Consider the following 16,374-nt stretch of genomic DNA (forward strand, 5'->3'; position numbering starts at 1 on the left):
TGTCAATTCCTCAGTACGAGACATGTTTACATTAATCATAATGGTAATGCAGCCTGCAGTGTATATATATCACAGTTTACTCTCAACTCTCACTGTCAGTGACCACAGCATTGTTGTATCTGTTGCGTCTTTCCAGCCTTGGTACCCATCAATAATCCACCCCACACACGGAGCCTAGTATTACATGTCTTTATTCTGCTGCATGTAACTTCAAACTCAACATTCTAAAACAAGCTTTTATTGCATTGCACTCTGATGCCTGTCACAGCTCTACTGAGTCCATTAGGAGCCATTGGAGCCAAAAGGGTTCCATTCTAAAATATTCCAAGACACTACAGTATCCATGTAGTGGAATTTAGGTCAGCACCCGAGTGGTGATTGCATGCCATCTTTGAATGGATCTGCAATATTTTAATACTTCCCATTCAAAGATGTCCACTGAAGATGCACACACATCCAAAGGTGACATCTTTAAATGGGATTAGTTAAAATTTTACAAAAGCTTTCAAAGATAGACGCTGTAGGTGCACACTGCGGATGCAAGGAATCACTGACAGAATATTGAGTACAGAAATATTGATGTCAAAAATATTGGAGGCGAAATATCGATGTCCACAATATCGAAGTCCTATCTACATTATGGTAAGTACAAAAATATCGGAAAAAAATATTCTTGTCAAAAATATTGTTGTTAAAAATAACGTTTTTTAAAAATGTATACAAAATAATGTAAAATAAAGTAAAAAATACATAGAATTAAAAGAAACATAGTAAAACATATTTTCAAATGTTTAAAATTATAACTAATACATATAATGTAAAAACAAATTAAAAATATACGTATAAAATATAATATACATACTTACTTAAATAATTATTGTAATAACTTATAAATTCTTTAAAAAAATCAAATTATAAATACATATATACACATACAACAAAAAGATAAATAAAATATACTCTACATTAACTAAAACAGTAAATATTGGATAGCAAAGGGGATAAAATTACTATTCCCACTCCAGAGAGTAGGGAAAGTGTTGGATAGCAAATTGGTAAAACTTACTATTCCCACTCCAATAAGTGCAACAGTAGAGAAAGTGTTGGATAGCGTAGGGGTAAGAATTACTATTCCCATTTCAGAGAGTGCAACAGTAGGGAAAATGTTGGATAGCGTAGGCGTAAAAATTAGTATTACAACTCTAGAGAGTGCAACATTAGGGAAAGTGTTGGATAGTGTAGGGGTTAAAATTACTATTCCCACTCCAGAGAGTGCAACAGTAGGGAAAGTGTTGGATAGCACAGGGGGAAAAGTTACTATTCCAACTCCAATGAGTGCAACAGTAGGGAAAGTGTTGGATAGCGTAGGGGTAATAATTACTATTCCCATTCCACTGAGTGCAACATTCGGGAAAGTGTAGGATAGCGTAGGGATACAAATTATTATTCCCACTCCAGTGAGTGCAACAGTAGGGAAAGTGTTGGATAGCGTAGGGGTTAAAAATAACATACAGATAAGTAAAATCACTTTTTTAAATAAATAATGATTTAATTATTAAATAACAATAAATTAATTATCAATACCAATAAATAGTTAGTAAAAATAATTACCAATCAATAATTCATTAACAATAAATTAATGATAAATACCATTAAATAATAATAAAAATTACTTGCGTAATAAAAATTACTTTACAATAAATTAATTTACAATACCCAACAATAATCATTATTAAAAAGTAATTACCAATTAATAATTAATTAACAATAAATAATTGATAAATACCAATAAACAATCATTAAAAAAAGAATTAGCAATTAACAATTAATGAACTATAAAGTACTTTTCAAAACCAAAAATATTAAGTATTAAAAATGTATTAACACTTAATCATGAATTAACATTAAATTATTATCAATACCCAACAATAACATTAATAATTGCTTAATTAGAATTAAATTACTTCCCACCCTATTCACCTATAAACTCACAACCACTCCAATAATAAATTAATACACTTAATATAATTACCAATCAATTAATGAAAATTAGTTACCAATTAATAATTATTAAACAATACATTATTTATCAATACCAATAAAAATAAATAATTACTTAATTACAATTAAATTACTTCCCGCCCTTTTCCCCTATAAACCCACAAACCGCTGTAGAACTAAAATGCAAAATTTAATTAAAAATAATTATTATTTCCTAAAAATTATTAATTAATTTACTTTATTTAAATTACTTACCACCCTATTCCCCTATAAACCCTCAACCCGCTACAGAACTAAAACGCAAAATTGAATTAAAAATAATTAATAATTCCTAAAAATTATTAATTAAGTTACTATAATTAAATTACTTCCCACCCTATTCCCCTAGAAACCCACAACCCGCTACGGTACTAAAACGCATAATTTACTTAAAAAAACTTTACTAACTTCTAAAAATGTTATAAATGTAATAAAAAATCAGTACAATACTTAACAAAAAAATATAAACACAAACACATATCTTTGAATGAATTTGTAATGATCCAACAAGTAATTCTAAGACAGTTGCTACATATACGTAAGCATCTGTGGTGGCTATGAGGCCATACCATGGGTACGTCTTTTATGTGGAGTTCGATATGAGGTCATGAAGTCCTGCTACCAGAACTTTGAGAAAGCAACACATGGCAGAATATGTAGGTGCAAAACATTACTGGAAATATCCTTTGCAGCCTTTCAGATAGCTGTAGATGAGACTATGAACATCCTAATGAAGCAATAGAAAGAAAGCTAGCTGGGAGGACTTTTGATAAGAAATGGTGGTGGACTGTTCTTGGTGGAACATCTACGGGGGTTTTCATTCTAACAATCAAGCTCAATAAACAAAACATAAACCTCAACTGGAAGCACTTACATCTATGAACACAGCAGGCTGTAAATTTACAAATTATCTTAAATCCTTCATTAAACTAAAGACATTTTGTTGACGTAAGGGATCTCACTTAGTTTGCTCTGGCTTGCGAGGCAAAAATGAGCATTAAATCTCAACTCTTCCTTGGCCAGAGTCCATGTTACCAGGTTTTAAAATAATTTCAGAATAGTCATTGGTGCTAAATTGCCAAAATGCTCTGCCTTCTTTTTCCCATTACTTTTTGTGGCCCTAACTTGATGTAGAAGAATAAGATGAAAAATGCACCAAAAAAAGAAGGATTTTCTTCAATTGTTTAAGAGGGAGCACCCCTGCTTGGTGGAGATTCAGCCCTTTCTCTTAAGGCATATTTACTTCTCTATAAGAAGCTCAGTACTAAGGAATGGATTGCTGCTAACAGACTTTTAAAGAAACAGTACATTGCAGAAACTGCTGAAACAAATGATCACTGGAAACATCACCCTGTAGTCTTCCGTACAGCCGTAGTAGAGCTTTTGCACTGGATAGTCCCCAACGAGGTAACACCTAATAATCAAGCAATAGAAAAACTCTCATGAGAGAAATATATATGTAGATTTCCATTTTGGTAAAGATGCTTAATTCCCAAAAAGGAAACCTCAACAGGAAGCCCTTACAAATATCAACTTAGCAGTTTCCTCTAGCTGAAGCTGAGCTTCTGTAAATTCTCAAAGAATATGAAATCTCAGTTTGGACTAAAAGCCTTGTGTTGAATTAATCGAAATCACATCTGTCTGTCGGTAAGGTCAAAGACAAGTGTATACTCTTATGCTCAAAGAGCACAGCCTACGATTCCAACTTTTTATCAATTTAGAACACTGAAAGGCGCCCAGTCATCTACAAGTTGTGTCCTCTTTCCCAGCTATTTCTCAAGAGAAGTTGTGTGGCTGCTGCTGACATGTGGATTCGTCTTAGAGAAATGTTAATTTTTTTTCCAGAAATGCAAATTTCACAGAAATTACATATTAATGGGAAGCACTTACAAATATGAAATCAGCAGGTTTACCAGTCGAAGCTGTACTTCTGTTAAATCCTAAATGATCTGAGATCCTTGATTGCAGTAAAAAGGCTTTGTGTTGATTTCAGGGATCTGAATGACTTCTCGTCTGACTGTCAGATCGAACGCGAGCCTTTACTCCTGCTCTGAGGCGCAGATCGCATGGTTAGAACTTTTAGCCACTTATTCAAGAGTACCAGATTCCCTACAGGCTCCACCCTCTTTCTCCCACCATTCTTGTGACTGTAACCTGAAGTAGAAGAATAGAATGAAAAATCAATCAAAGAAGCAGTTACTTCTTCGTCTAAGAGGAAGTACTCCTGTTTGGTAGAGATTCAGCTTTTTATCTGTAGGTGCATCTTCTTCTTTAACTAAAGTCCAATCGTAAGTCATGAATTCCAGTTAAAAAAAGTATTTAAAAAGCATTGACTAATCCATCACAGAGACCAGGCTTTGCCAATACTTGCTTTTTGTTGCTAAAGTCACCTCTCTTTATTGTGCTTTCTCTAGTGGCCAGTCTGCAAAAGGGAAGCATTTTGTGTACATTGTTCACTACTCTGATTATGGCTCACACTTGGTGGCTGAGACCACACTCAGTGTGGAAAGTTTCACTTCCAGAATTGATTAGGGATTTCATTAATAAACATCAGCTTCCGCGTCATGTTGGAATTTGCATCCTTTATTTGATACGGTTGGAGTTCTACTTCTATATAACTGTATATGGTATTGCTGTTAAATGTAATGGATTATTAAATGCCCTCTAACCAGGGCTTTTCCAAAGCAGTGCCCTCTCAAATTCAAATACTTCGGAAATGTACCAATGTCTTAAAATGCCGACCTCATCAGGTACTATCAGTCGAAGCTGTACTTCTGTTAAATCCTAAATGATCTGAGATCCTTGATTGCAGTAAAAAGGCTTTGTGTTGATTTCAGGGATTTGAATCACTTCTCTTCTGACTGTCAGATCTAAGATGAGCCTGTACTCCAGCGCTGAGCGTCGATCGCATGGTTGGAATTTTTAGCCACTTATTCATGAGTGCCAGATTCCCTACAGGCTCCACCCTCTTTCTCATAGAAACTCTCATAGAAACTCTCTAACAAATGCCCCTCACCAGGTGATTCACAGTGAAATGCCCCATCAGATGCCCGTATGTCCAGTCCCTTGACTATGTAATGCTGCTAGATGGATAACTAACCAGTTTAATGCCCAGCAGATCCATAGTTGGCAAGGCTCTTCCCAATGCACTGCCCACTAAAATGCCACATTGCCGGACCCTTACCCATTCAATGATATTTAATTGCAGCTAATAATACAATTCCCTTAAAGAGTATGCCTCGCCAGGTCCATACCAATGCAGTCACTGCAATGCATCATGGTCTAGGTCTTCCAAATGTGGTGCCCTTACGGATGCATGCCTTGTTAGGTCCTCACTAATGCAAGTCACTGCAATGCATCATGGTCTGGATCTTTCAAATGTAATGCCCTTACGGATGCATGTCTCGTCAGGTCTTCACTAATGCAAGTCACTGCAATGCATCATGGTTTGGGTCTTTCAAATGTGATGCCCTTACGGATGCATGCCTCACGAGGTCCTCACTAATGCAAGTCACTGCAATGCATCATGGTCTGGGTCTTTCAAATGTAATGCCCTTACGGATGCATGTCTCACTAGGTCCTCAACTAATGCAAGTCACTGCAATGCATCATGGTCTAGGTCTTCCAAATGTGATGCCCTTAAGGATGCATGCCTCACTAGGTCCTTACTAATGCAAGTCACTGCAATGCATCATGGTCTGGATCTTTCAAATGTGATGCCCTTAAGGATGCATGCCTTGTCAGGTCCTCACTAATGCAAGTCACTGCAATGCATCATGGTCTGGATCTTTCAAATGTAATGCCCTTACGGATGCATGCCTCGTCAGGTCCTTACTAATGCAAGTCACTGAAATGCATCATGGTCTGGATCTTTCAAATGTGATGCCCTTACGGATGCATGCCTCGTCAGGTTCTTACTAATGCAAGTCACTGCAATGCGTCATGGTCTGGGTCTTTCAAATGTAATGCCCTTACGGATGCATGCCTTGCCCAGTCCTCACTAATGCAAGTCACTGCAATGCATCATGGTCTGGATCTTTCAAATGTGATGCCCTTACGGATGCATGCCTCGTCAGGTCCTTACTAATGCAAGTCACTGCAATGCATCATGGTCTGGGTCTTTCAAATGTAATGCCCTTACGGATGCATGCCTCACGAGGTCCTCACTAATGCAAGTCACTGCAATGCATCATGGTCTGGGTCTTTCAAATATGATGCCCTTACGCATGCATGTCTCACTAGGTCCTCACTAATGCAAGTCACTGCAATGCATCATGGGTCAGGTCTTCCAAATGTGATGCCCTTACGGATGCATGCCTTGTCAGATCCTCACTAATGCAAGTCACTGCAATGCATCATGGGTAAGGTCTTCCAAATGTGATGCCCTTACGGATGCATGTCTCACTAGGTCCTCACTAATGCAAGTCACTGCAATGCATCATGGTCTGGGTCTTTCAAATGTAATGCCCTTACGGATGCATGCCTTGCCCAGTCCTCACTAATGCAAGTCACTGCAATGCATCATGGTCTAGGTCTTCCAAATGTGATGCCCTTACGGATGCATGCCTTGTCAGGTCCTTACTAATGCAAGTCACTGCAATGCATCATGGTCTGGGTCTTTCAAAGGTAATGCCCTTACGGATGCATGTCTCGTCAGGTCCTCACTAATGCAAGTCACTGCAATGCATCATGGTCTGGGTCTTTCAAATGTGATGCCCTTACGGATGCATGCCTCACAAGGTCCTCACTAATGCAAGTCACTGCAATGCATCATGGTCTGGGTCTTTCAAATGTGATGCCCTTACGGATGCATGTCTCGTCAGGTCCTTATTAATGCAAGTCACTGCAATGCATCATGGTCTGGGTCTTTCAAATGTGATGCCCTTACGGATGCATGCCTCACAAGGTCCTCACTAATGCAAGTCACTGCAATGCATCATGGTCTGGGTCTTTCAAATATAATGCCCTTACGGATGCATGCCTCACAAGGTCCTCACTAATGTTAGTCACTGCAATGCATCATGGTCTGGGTCTTTCAAATGTGATGCCCTTACGGATGCATGTCTCGTCAGGTCCTCACTAATGCAAGTCACTGCAATGCATCATGGTCTAGGTCTTCCAAATGTGATGCCCTTACGGATGCATGCCTTGCCCAGTCCTCACTAATGCAAGTCACTGCAATGCATCATGGTCTAGGTCTTCCAAATGTGATGCCCTTACGGATGCATGCCTTGTCAGGTCCTTACTAATGCAAGTCACTGCAATGCATCATGGTCTGGGTCTTTCAAATGTAATGCCCTTACGGATGCATGCCTCACAAGGTCCTCACTAATGCAAGTCACTGCAATGCATCATGGTCTGGGTCTTTCAAATGTGATGCCCTTACGGATGCATGTCTCGTCAGGTCCTCACTAATGCAAGTCACTGCAATGCATCATGGTCTGGGTCTTTCAAATGTAATGCCCTTACGGATGCATGCCTCACGAGGTCCTCACTAATGCAAGTCACTGCAATGCATCATGGTCTGGGTCTTTCAAATGTAATGCCCTTACGGATGCATGTCTCGTCTGGTCCTTACTAATGCAGTCACTGCAATGCATCATGGGTCAGGTCTTCCAAATATGATGTCCTTACGGATGCATGCCTCACTAGGTCCTCACTAATGCAGGTCACTGCAATGTATCATGGTCTGGGTCTTTCAAATAGGATGCCCTTACGGATGCATGTCTCACTAGGTCTTCACTAATGCAAGTCACTGCAATGCATCATGGTCTGGGTCTTTCAAATGTGATGCCCTTGCGGATGCATGCCTCGTCAGGTCCTTACTAATGCAAGTCACTGCAATGCATCATGGGCCAGGTCTTCCAAATGTGATGCCCTTACGGATGCATGCCTCACTAGGTTCTTACTAATGCAAGTCACTGCAATGCATCATGGTCTGGGTCTTTCAAATGTAATGCCCTTACGGATGCATGTCTCGTCAGGTCCTCACTAATGCAAGTCACTGCAATGCATCATGGGTCAGGTTTTCCAAATGTGATGCCCTTACGGATGCATGCCTTGTCAGGTCCTCACTAATGCAAGTCACTGCAATGCATCATGGGCCAGGTCTTCCAAATGTGATGCCCTTACGAATGCATGTCTCACTAGGTCCTCGCTAATGCAAGTCACTGCAATGCATCATGGGTCAGGTCTTCCAAATGTGATGCCCTTACGGATGCATGTCTCACTAGGTCCTCACTAATGCAAGTCACTGCAATGCATCATGGGTCAGGTCTTCCAAATGTGATGCCCTTACGGATGCTTGCCTTGTCAGGTCCTGCTTGCCTTGTCAGGTCCTCACTAATGCAAGTCACTGCAATGCATCATGGTCTGGGTCTTTCAAATGTGATGCCCTTACTGATGCAGGCCTTGTCAGGTCCATACTAATGCAAGTCACTGCAATGCATCATGGGTCAGGTCTTGCAAATGTGATGCCCTTAAGGATGCATGCCTTGTCAGGTCCTTACTAATGCAAGTCACTGCAATGCATCACGCTCCAGACCTTGATAGAGTAGTGCTCTAAAAATGCAGTCCTCATCACATCATTTCCAGTACAAATTTGTTGTAATGCATCATGCTCGAGGGGTTGCTAATGCAATGTCCTTTAAATGCATGCCTTACCACTGAAGAGTAACTAAAATGCATAATGCTTCCAGCTGAAGGCTTTGGTAATGTATTGGTCTTAAACTGCAGCCGTCATCAGATCATTATCAATGCAAAGTCACTAGAATGCATTGTGCTCAAGGTCTTGCTAATGCATGGCCCCCATAAGGCCTCCCTTAACAAGTCCTTAGCACTGCAAAGCCACTAAAACGCATAATGCATCATTCTCCGGGCCTTGATAATGCAGTGCTCTTATACTGCAGTCCTCATCAGATCCTTTCAATGGAACAGCTCTCAGATATCCCTGTCTGGACACTTCCTTGCCAGTGGGACGCCCCTCTTGATGCCTACCAATGCAATATCCATTCTGATTCATGTTTGACCTGGCTCTTACAAATGGAATATCCCCTGAGATGCATATTTGACTTGGCTTCAAACAAGGTAATCCCATATTAGATCCTTGTATGACTAAAAGCTTAAAAATACTATGCCTTTAATAAGACATGTCTGATCAGGGCCATACCCCTCCTCATGAGATATATGGCTGATGCAATAGATTTGAAAGCATGCCCTACAAAATCAACTCCAAAACCCTGCAGGTGCATGTCTGTCCAAAAGCTTAGCAACACAATGTTCATTCAGATGCATGTCCGTCCAGGGCCTAAACAGCGTAATGCCACCACAGATGGGCGTCTGTCCATGACCCTAATTACGCAATGCCCTCACAGATGCATGTCTGTCCAGGGCCTTATCTACTTAATGCCCTCATAGATGCATGACTGTCCAGGGCCCTAATTACACAATGCCCTCACAAATGGGCGTCTGTCCAGGGCCTTAACTATGCAAAGCCCTCACAGATGCACGTCCGTCCAGGGCCTTAACTACGCAATGCCCTCACAGATGCACGTCTGTCCAGGGCCTTAAAAACTCAATACCCACACAGATGCATGCCTCTCCAGGCCCTTAGTGTCTCAATGCCCACTCAGCTGAATGTCTGTAGAGGACCTTAACAACTCTGTGCCCTCACAGATGAATGCTTGCCCAGGGCCTTAACAACACAATGCCCTAGTTAAAATGTTTATGTTATGTTAAAAGATTTTGTAAAGCGCACGTACACTGGGCTGGTTTCATGGCGCTACTCTGAGAGGTGCCTGACCCTAGGTAGTTGATCACCTCCTGAAGCTTAGGAGGTTGTTACATGATTGGATTTTGAGGGGGAAAGAGTTCCAGAATCTGGAAGCTAGAACGGCAAACCCAGCACCACCAAACCACTTTAGTTTGAAGTCAGGGGTTGACAAAATGTGCTTATGGGCCGAACGCAAGTTATGCGTGGGTATGTGCCTATGAATAAGGCTATCCAGGATTTTTGGGCTCCTTCCATTTGGGGATTTGAAGATGAGACATACCTTGTAGGCACAACGCTGTGAGATGGGGAGCCAGTGCAGCTTCGTCATGAGGGGGGGTGACATGATGGTGCCTATGCTGTTGAAAAATCAGTCTTGCTGCTTGGTTCTGTACCAGTTGCAAGCGTTTGGTTATGTAGAGTGGGATACCAAAATAAAGCGAGTTGGCATAGTCAACCTGAGACATAACCATGGCAAGAACCACCTGGGTCAAAGCATCCTGGGTGAGATATCTTCTAATCTTTTTGTATTTTCCTCAGCTGGAAGAAACATGGATATCACTGACCCCATTTGGGACTTCATGGTGAGGTCTTGATTTATTGTTACCCCGAGGCTTTTAGCCGAGGCAGATGGGGAGGGAGGTTGGCCCAGCTCCTTTGGCCAAAGGTGTGAGGCTGTGAGCCCCATGGGTTGTAAATGCCTTCTGTTAGAACAAACTCGGTTTTATCCGGGTTGAGTTTTAGGTGATTGCTATTCATCCACACGCTAATAAATAGCAAGATTGACTGGAAATGGCGAACCAAGTGGGGGAGTTGCTGATGGAGAATATTGGCTTGAAATCATCAGCATAATAGTAAGTGCAAACTGTCTTCTCTCTCAAAGCCCGGATCAGTGGAAGGAGGTATCGGTTAAACAGGAGGGGGGAAAGTGAGGAGCCCTGTGGGACACCACATGTGGTCCTCGTTTTGGGAGCTATATACTGGGTAATGCGAACTGACTGGGAGCGACTCCCCAAAAAGGAGCGGATCCAGCCCAGGGCGGGCCCCTGGATCCCAGTGTCTCCGACACAGTGGACCAGTATACTATGATCAACCGTGTCGAAGGCCGCAGAGAGATCAACAAGGACAAGGGCCTGCAGGGAGCCATTATCGGCATCGCTGCGGAGAGTGTCTAATACTGTTAGTATTACGGCCTCTGTGGAGTGTGCAGGGCGGAACCCTGTTTGATAAGGATCGCGGTATCCAGCCTCTTCTAAGAATCCGAAGAGGCATCTAGAGGCGTAGGCTTCCAGGACCATGGCCAGGTATGGGAGAAGGTCAATTGTACGGTAATTTGTCAGGGTTTGAGGGTCAGCCCCTAGTTTCTTCAGGTGGGGGACAACAATTGCCTTCTTGAAGCTTTCAGGGACAAAGACCTAGGACATAGACTCGTTCAGGAGAGATAGAGCTGGGCTGGGAAGAGCAGTGAATATTTCTTTTAAGTTGCCCGGGGGGCAGCAGTCCCTTGGTGTGCCTGATCTTACTTTGGAAAGGAGATTCAAGAATGTCTGGTTGCTTACTGTAGGGAAATGAGTGTAGGTGCTGGGGTTTTTAGATGTAATAGGGCTAGCCTCCGAAATAGGGCCTGTGCGAATGCTGGCCTTGATTGTAGCAATTTTGTCAATAAATAATTAATTCAGGGAGTTAAAAAGGGTTTGAGAGGGAGTGGATGTGAATGTGGCTCTGTCAGAATTAGACCGCTCATTGACAATTGAAAAGATCTCATTGGACCTATTTGTTGAAGTCAAGATTTTAGAGGAGATTTTTTTCAGTTGCCAAATATATGCCTGTCCAGGACCTTAATGACTCAATGCCCACTCAGATGAATGTCTGTAGAGGACCTTAACAACTCAATGCCCTCGAGATGCATGTCTTTCCAGGGCCTTAACAATTCAAAGACCCCGCTGTTGCATGTCTGTCCAGGTCCTTAATGACTCAATGCCCACTCAGATGCATGTCTGTCCAGGACCGTAACATCTCAATGTCCACTCAGATACATGTCTCTAAGGCACTCAATGACTCAATGCACTCTCAGATTCATGTCTGTCTAGGTCCTTAGCACCACAATGCCTTGGCCTTAGTCCCATGATGTATGGTTCATTAGGTGGTTGCCCCGCCAATCTCTATTTCTTACATGTGGATAGCATTTTTAGGTCTCGCCTACCGACGTATTGCATGCGCTGCTCACTTGGCGAGATCTATTGTTCTCGATTTTCTGCCGAAGGGGGACAGGAGATGTGCACGGCGCCCGGACAGCAGATGTGCACACGCCGGCGTCACTTTTCTGCCGATCTCAGCTTTCACTTTCGTACGCACAAACTCAGCTTGCATGCAATAGAGAGCTTGTGGTTGGAAGAGCAAATTTAGCTACATTCTGAATGATGTAATGGTTCAAACCTATGGCATCAGCATAATTAAGAGTACCGTAGAAACCCCGAAGAACATTTATGTGCAATGGGAAATACAGCACAGAATAATTGATTAAACCTTTGATTGCGTCTATGCTGGTGCATCAGTGGCAGTCATGTAACACCGGCAATTAATTTACAACAGTTCCAATGAGGGGGGCGATGCAGTAGGCCGCAGGTTTTAATGCTCCCGCCTTGGGAGCTCCTATTGACAACATCCTGCTGTCGTTTTAGTACCGCCCTCCCCCCAAAACATACCAGAGAGCTCCCCTGGCACCACTGCGTGCCACAACTGGCTTTGAGCAGCCTCCTACATGAGGCTGTGAAACTGCCCATCCTCTTGCGGATCCAGCAAGGTGGCACTGACAAAGTGGCGGCTGCAAGTTTCCGGACAGCGCATTAACCTCCCAGCCCAGCTGCAGCATGATGGTCCCTGACAGGACGCAGCAACACGAGACCTGCGGATGTGTCCCCGAAGTGCGGGTGCTCTACATCCATGTCTGCCGAGGTTAAAAGTGGCTCAGCGGGGTTGCAGGGGCCCTCGACTACCCCGGGAGGCAGCAGCGCCAGATGGAGCTTTGTGAGTGCTAAAGCGAGATTGATCGAGCCCAGGCACACTCTGAGAGACAGGAAGTGCCTACCACCACCTCCCTCACCATGTGCTACACCTGAGGTGGGAATACCGCGCCGCAACATACTGGCTGCTACTGGGGAACTGAGAAAACATATGGCTGCTGGCCACTGACTTCCAGCAGGGAGGAAACTGATTAGCAGAGTACAACAGGTGACAGCTCCTGGGGGCCTCTCCATGCCCAGGGAGTTCAGCAGCACTGGTTGCCACTGCCCTGCAGCCTAGAATTGGAGCCCCGGAGCAGTGGGTGTTCTGCCCCTGCCCTGAACTTGTCTCAGGAAGTAAGTTCAGGCACTGCCCATATTTGCAGGTATCAAAAAAGAGTAAACTGCCTCTGATGGACACCGTGGGAGCACTGACTGTGCATTTGGCCTAATGACCTGCACATGTAACTCTGATGGGGAGACGCATTATATACCCCAGGAATGGGTGCTGTGCAACGTTAACGCATGGCCCTGGCACCTGTGGGATAGAAACGAAATAGGATGGGTGCCCTCGACTGCTAGGACTTTACAGTATCATCTGAGAGACAAGCATTAATGCAATAGGTCTCGTCTTTCATTAAGTTAAAGCCATTGCTTTGCTATACAATACCAGTTGCCAAGCAAATGGCTTTAACTTAATCAAAAACGAGACCTATTGCATTTTTCATGCTTGTTGCATTTGTGTTTAACTATGTGTCTCAATGCTGTAGCACAGTCAAAAGACAACATGCAAGAACTATAAAAATAAATAAAAAGTGAGTACATTGATTTTCTGCCCTCTCCGTCGGGACAAGTCTCTAGGTCCCAAGGGGTACTAGGAGATATTTATATGGAGAATATTAACCTTCGGACACAAGTTCTAACTAATGGTTTAATGTCCGTTTTACCAACCAAATTATCTACTGGATTATAGTGATCAATTTGGGCCGGTGGGTTTCGAAGCCCAGCAAGGGCACTCAATTCTCAACACCGGCACTAATGACAGTCCACCACATGTCTGCGCTGTCTGTCCAATTTTAAGATAAGTAAAACAACAGTGTTTAATAATTCTATATACATTAACCCCTTGCATGCGGCCGCGATTCTGCGCTTGTGCGGCAAAATCGCAAGTGGGCGGGTTTATGACCGCCCCAGCTGTCATCAGCACATAAGCGCCGTAGTGCATGACGGATGGGGGCCGTCATCAGCATGCAAGGGGTTAAAATGAGAAGTCACAATTTTGCACGTCATTCTTATAGCTTTGGGTGGCCTACAATAGTATGAATTGTTACACTTGCAGAAGTGTGATGCTTAGTAGTTGTGTTGGCTCTGTTATTGGCAGTGCTGGCAGGAGCATCGAGTGATGCAGGCTGCAGTGGCCTCCTGAGAAGGGTCCTGGCACTTACATTTTGCAAATTAAGCAGTGCTGGATTCTTCATTTAAGATACTTGGAAGAATCCTATTAGAGAAATTTCACTTTATTGTATCATATTGTATGATTAAAACTGAAATGAATAAAGAATGATAAGTTGAGTACATTGATTTGATGGTGTTGTAACCTAACTGCCCTCTATCTTTTCAGTCCCTGCTAAAATTGTGAACATCTCATCTGACATCACGGTGAACGAAGGCAGCAACGTATACCTACTGTGCCTGGCCATTGGGAAGCCTGAACCCACAGTGACCTGGAAACAGATGAGAGGTGAGGATGTAGCACCTTTATCCTTTGAAAATTGACTAGGAGGCAGTGAGACAAATACTTTGGGAAAATATATTGAGCTCTTCTGGTATCCAATCTAGGGGATTGGCAGATCTGTAGTCTGAATTGTGGCTTTAAAAGACTTAGGGCCATATTACGATCTTGGTGGATGGGATACTCTGCCACAAACATGACGGATATCCTGTCCACCAAATTACAAGTACTGTAGGATATAATGGAATTGTAATGCGGAGGACGGGATATCCAAATTATAAGTACCGTGGGATATAATGGATTTATAATGTGGAGGACGGGATATCAAAATTAGAGAAACCGTAGGATATAATGGAATTGTAATGGGGAGGACGGGATATCAAAATTATAAGTACCGTATGATATGATGGAATTGTAATGTGGAGGACGAGATATCCAAACTAGAAGTCCTGTAGGATATAATGGAATTATAATGTGTAGGACAGGCTATCCAAATGTAAGTATCATATGATATATGCGAATTGTAATGTGGAGGTCGGGATATTCAAATTATAAGTACCGTAGAACATAATGGAATTATAATGTGGAGGACGGGATATCCAAATGTAAGTATCGTAGGATATAATCAGACTGTAATGTGGAGGACGGGATATCCAAATTATAAGTATTGTAGGATTTAATGGAATTGTAATGTGGAGGTCGGTATATCCATCATGTTTGTGACAGAATAACCCTGTCCGCCAAGATCGTAATCACGCCCTTATTGAGTAAAGGCTTTTTATGGATGTGGATTGACTCATTTATGAGTCACAGAACTTCCCAGGTTACACCTGAGGACTGCAAAAGCCATGAGGAATTCATCACATTTTTTTAATAGCATTTGTCTACATGGGGTAAATACCTTTATTATTTGAGGAATCACTTTACCTACTCCTCTGTCAATTTGGAGTAAAGGTATAAAAAAAAAGTTTTTTTTAAGTACAGCTATTATTTTCCCCCGCTAAAAATATATTTAATCCTGCCTTTGCCTGGAGTAATCATCCCAATATGTGTGGGGAATTAAAATTAAAAAACAGAGCTATTTGCCTGTCGAAGGCAAAGTCGAAGGCCAAGTGAAAAGTGAACACAGCTTCCGTGATTGGACTCAAAGGGGGACATTTAGTCAAGTCAAGTCAAGTCAAAAATTTGTATAGCGCGCTACATACCCAGAGGGTCTCAAGGCGCTTGAAGAAGGGTGGGGAGTTATTTGTCGAAAATCCACGTTTTGAGTTGCTTTCTGAATGCTAGGTGGTTCTGAGTAAGGCGAAGGTGAGTGGGAAGTGAGTTCCAAGTTTTAGCTGCTAGGTAGGAGAAGGATCTACCTCCCATGGTGGTTTTGTTGATGCGAGGTACAGTGGCAAGGGCTTGGTTGGAGGATCGTAGCTGGCATGAGGAGGTGTAGAAGGATAGTCGTGTGTTGAGGCATTCGGGTCCGATTTCGTAGAGTGCTTTGTGTGCGTAGGTTAGGAGCCGGAAAGTGATACTCTTATTGACGGGGAGCCAGTGGAGGTTTTTCAGGTGATCAGAGATGTGTTCTTTACGCGGGATGTCTAATATGAGCCTGGCTGAGGCGTTCTGGATGCGTTGTAGTTTCTTCTGGAGTTTTGCGGTGGTGCCGGCGTAGAGGGTGTTTCCGTAGTCCAGTCGGCTCGTGACCAGAGCGTGGGTGACTGTTTTTCTGGTTTCGGTAGGGATCCAGCGAAATGTTTTTTTGAGCATGCGAAGAATGTTGAAGCAAGATGAAGAAACGGCGTTGACTTGTCTGTTCATCGAGAGTGAGAAATCCAGGATGA

At 42.6% G+C, this 16,374-nt stretch overlaps 1 protein-coding gene across 3 annotated transcripts in view; it reads left to right on the forward strand.

The window, feature by feature from the left end:
* IGLON5 (IgLON family member 5) overlaps window positions 1-16,374 on the forward strand; it is a 976,255-nt gene that overhangs the window by 855,200 nt on the left and 104,681 nt on the right. For all 3 annotated transcript variants that reach the window (XM_086929916.1, XM_086929918.1, XM_086929917.1), the window contains exon 4: window positions 14,432-14,551. In XM_086929916.1, coding sequence (XP_086786042.1) covers window positions 14,432-14,551 — 120 coding nt within the window. The remainder of the gene's footprint in view (window positions 1-14,431; window positions 14,552-16,374) is intronic.

This window comes from Lissotriton vulgaris, chromosome 7, assembly GCF_964263255.1.
Source record: "Lissotriton vulgaris chromosome 7, aLisVul1.2, whole genome shotgun sequence".
Lineage (NCBI taxonomy): Eukaryota > Metazoa > Chordata > Amphibia > Caudata > Salamandridae > Lissotriton > Lissotriton vulgaris.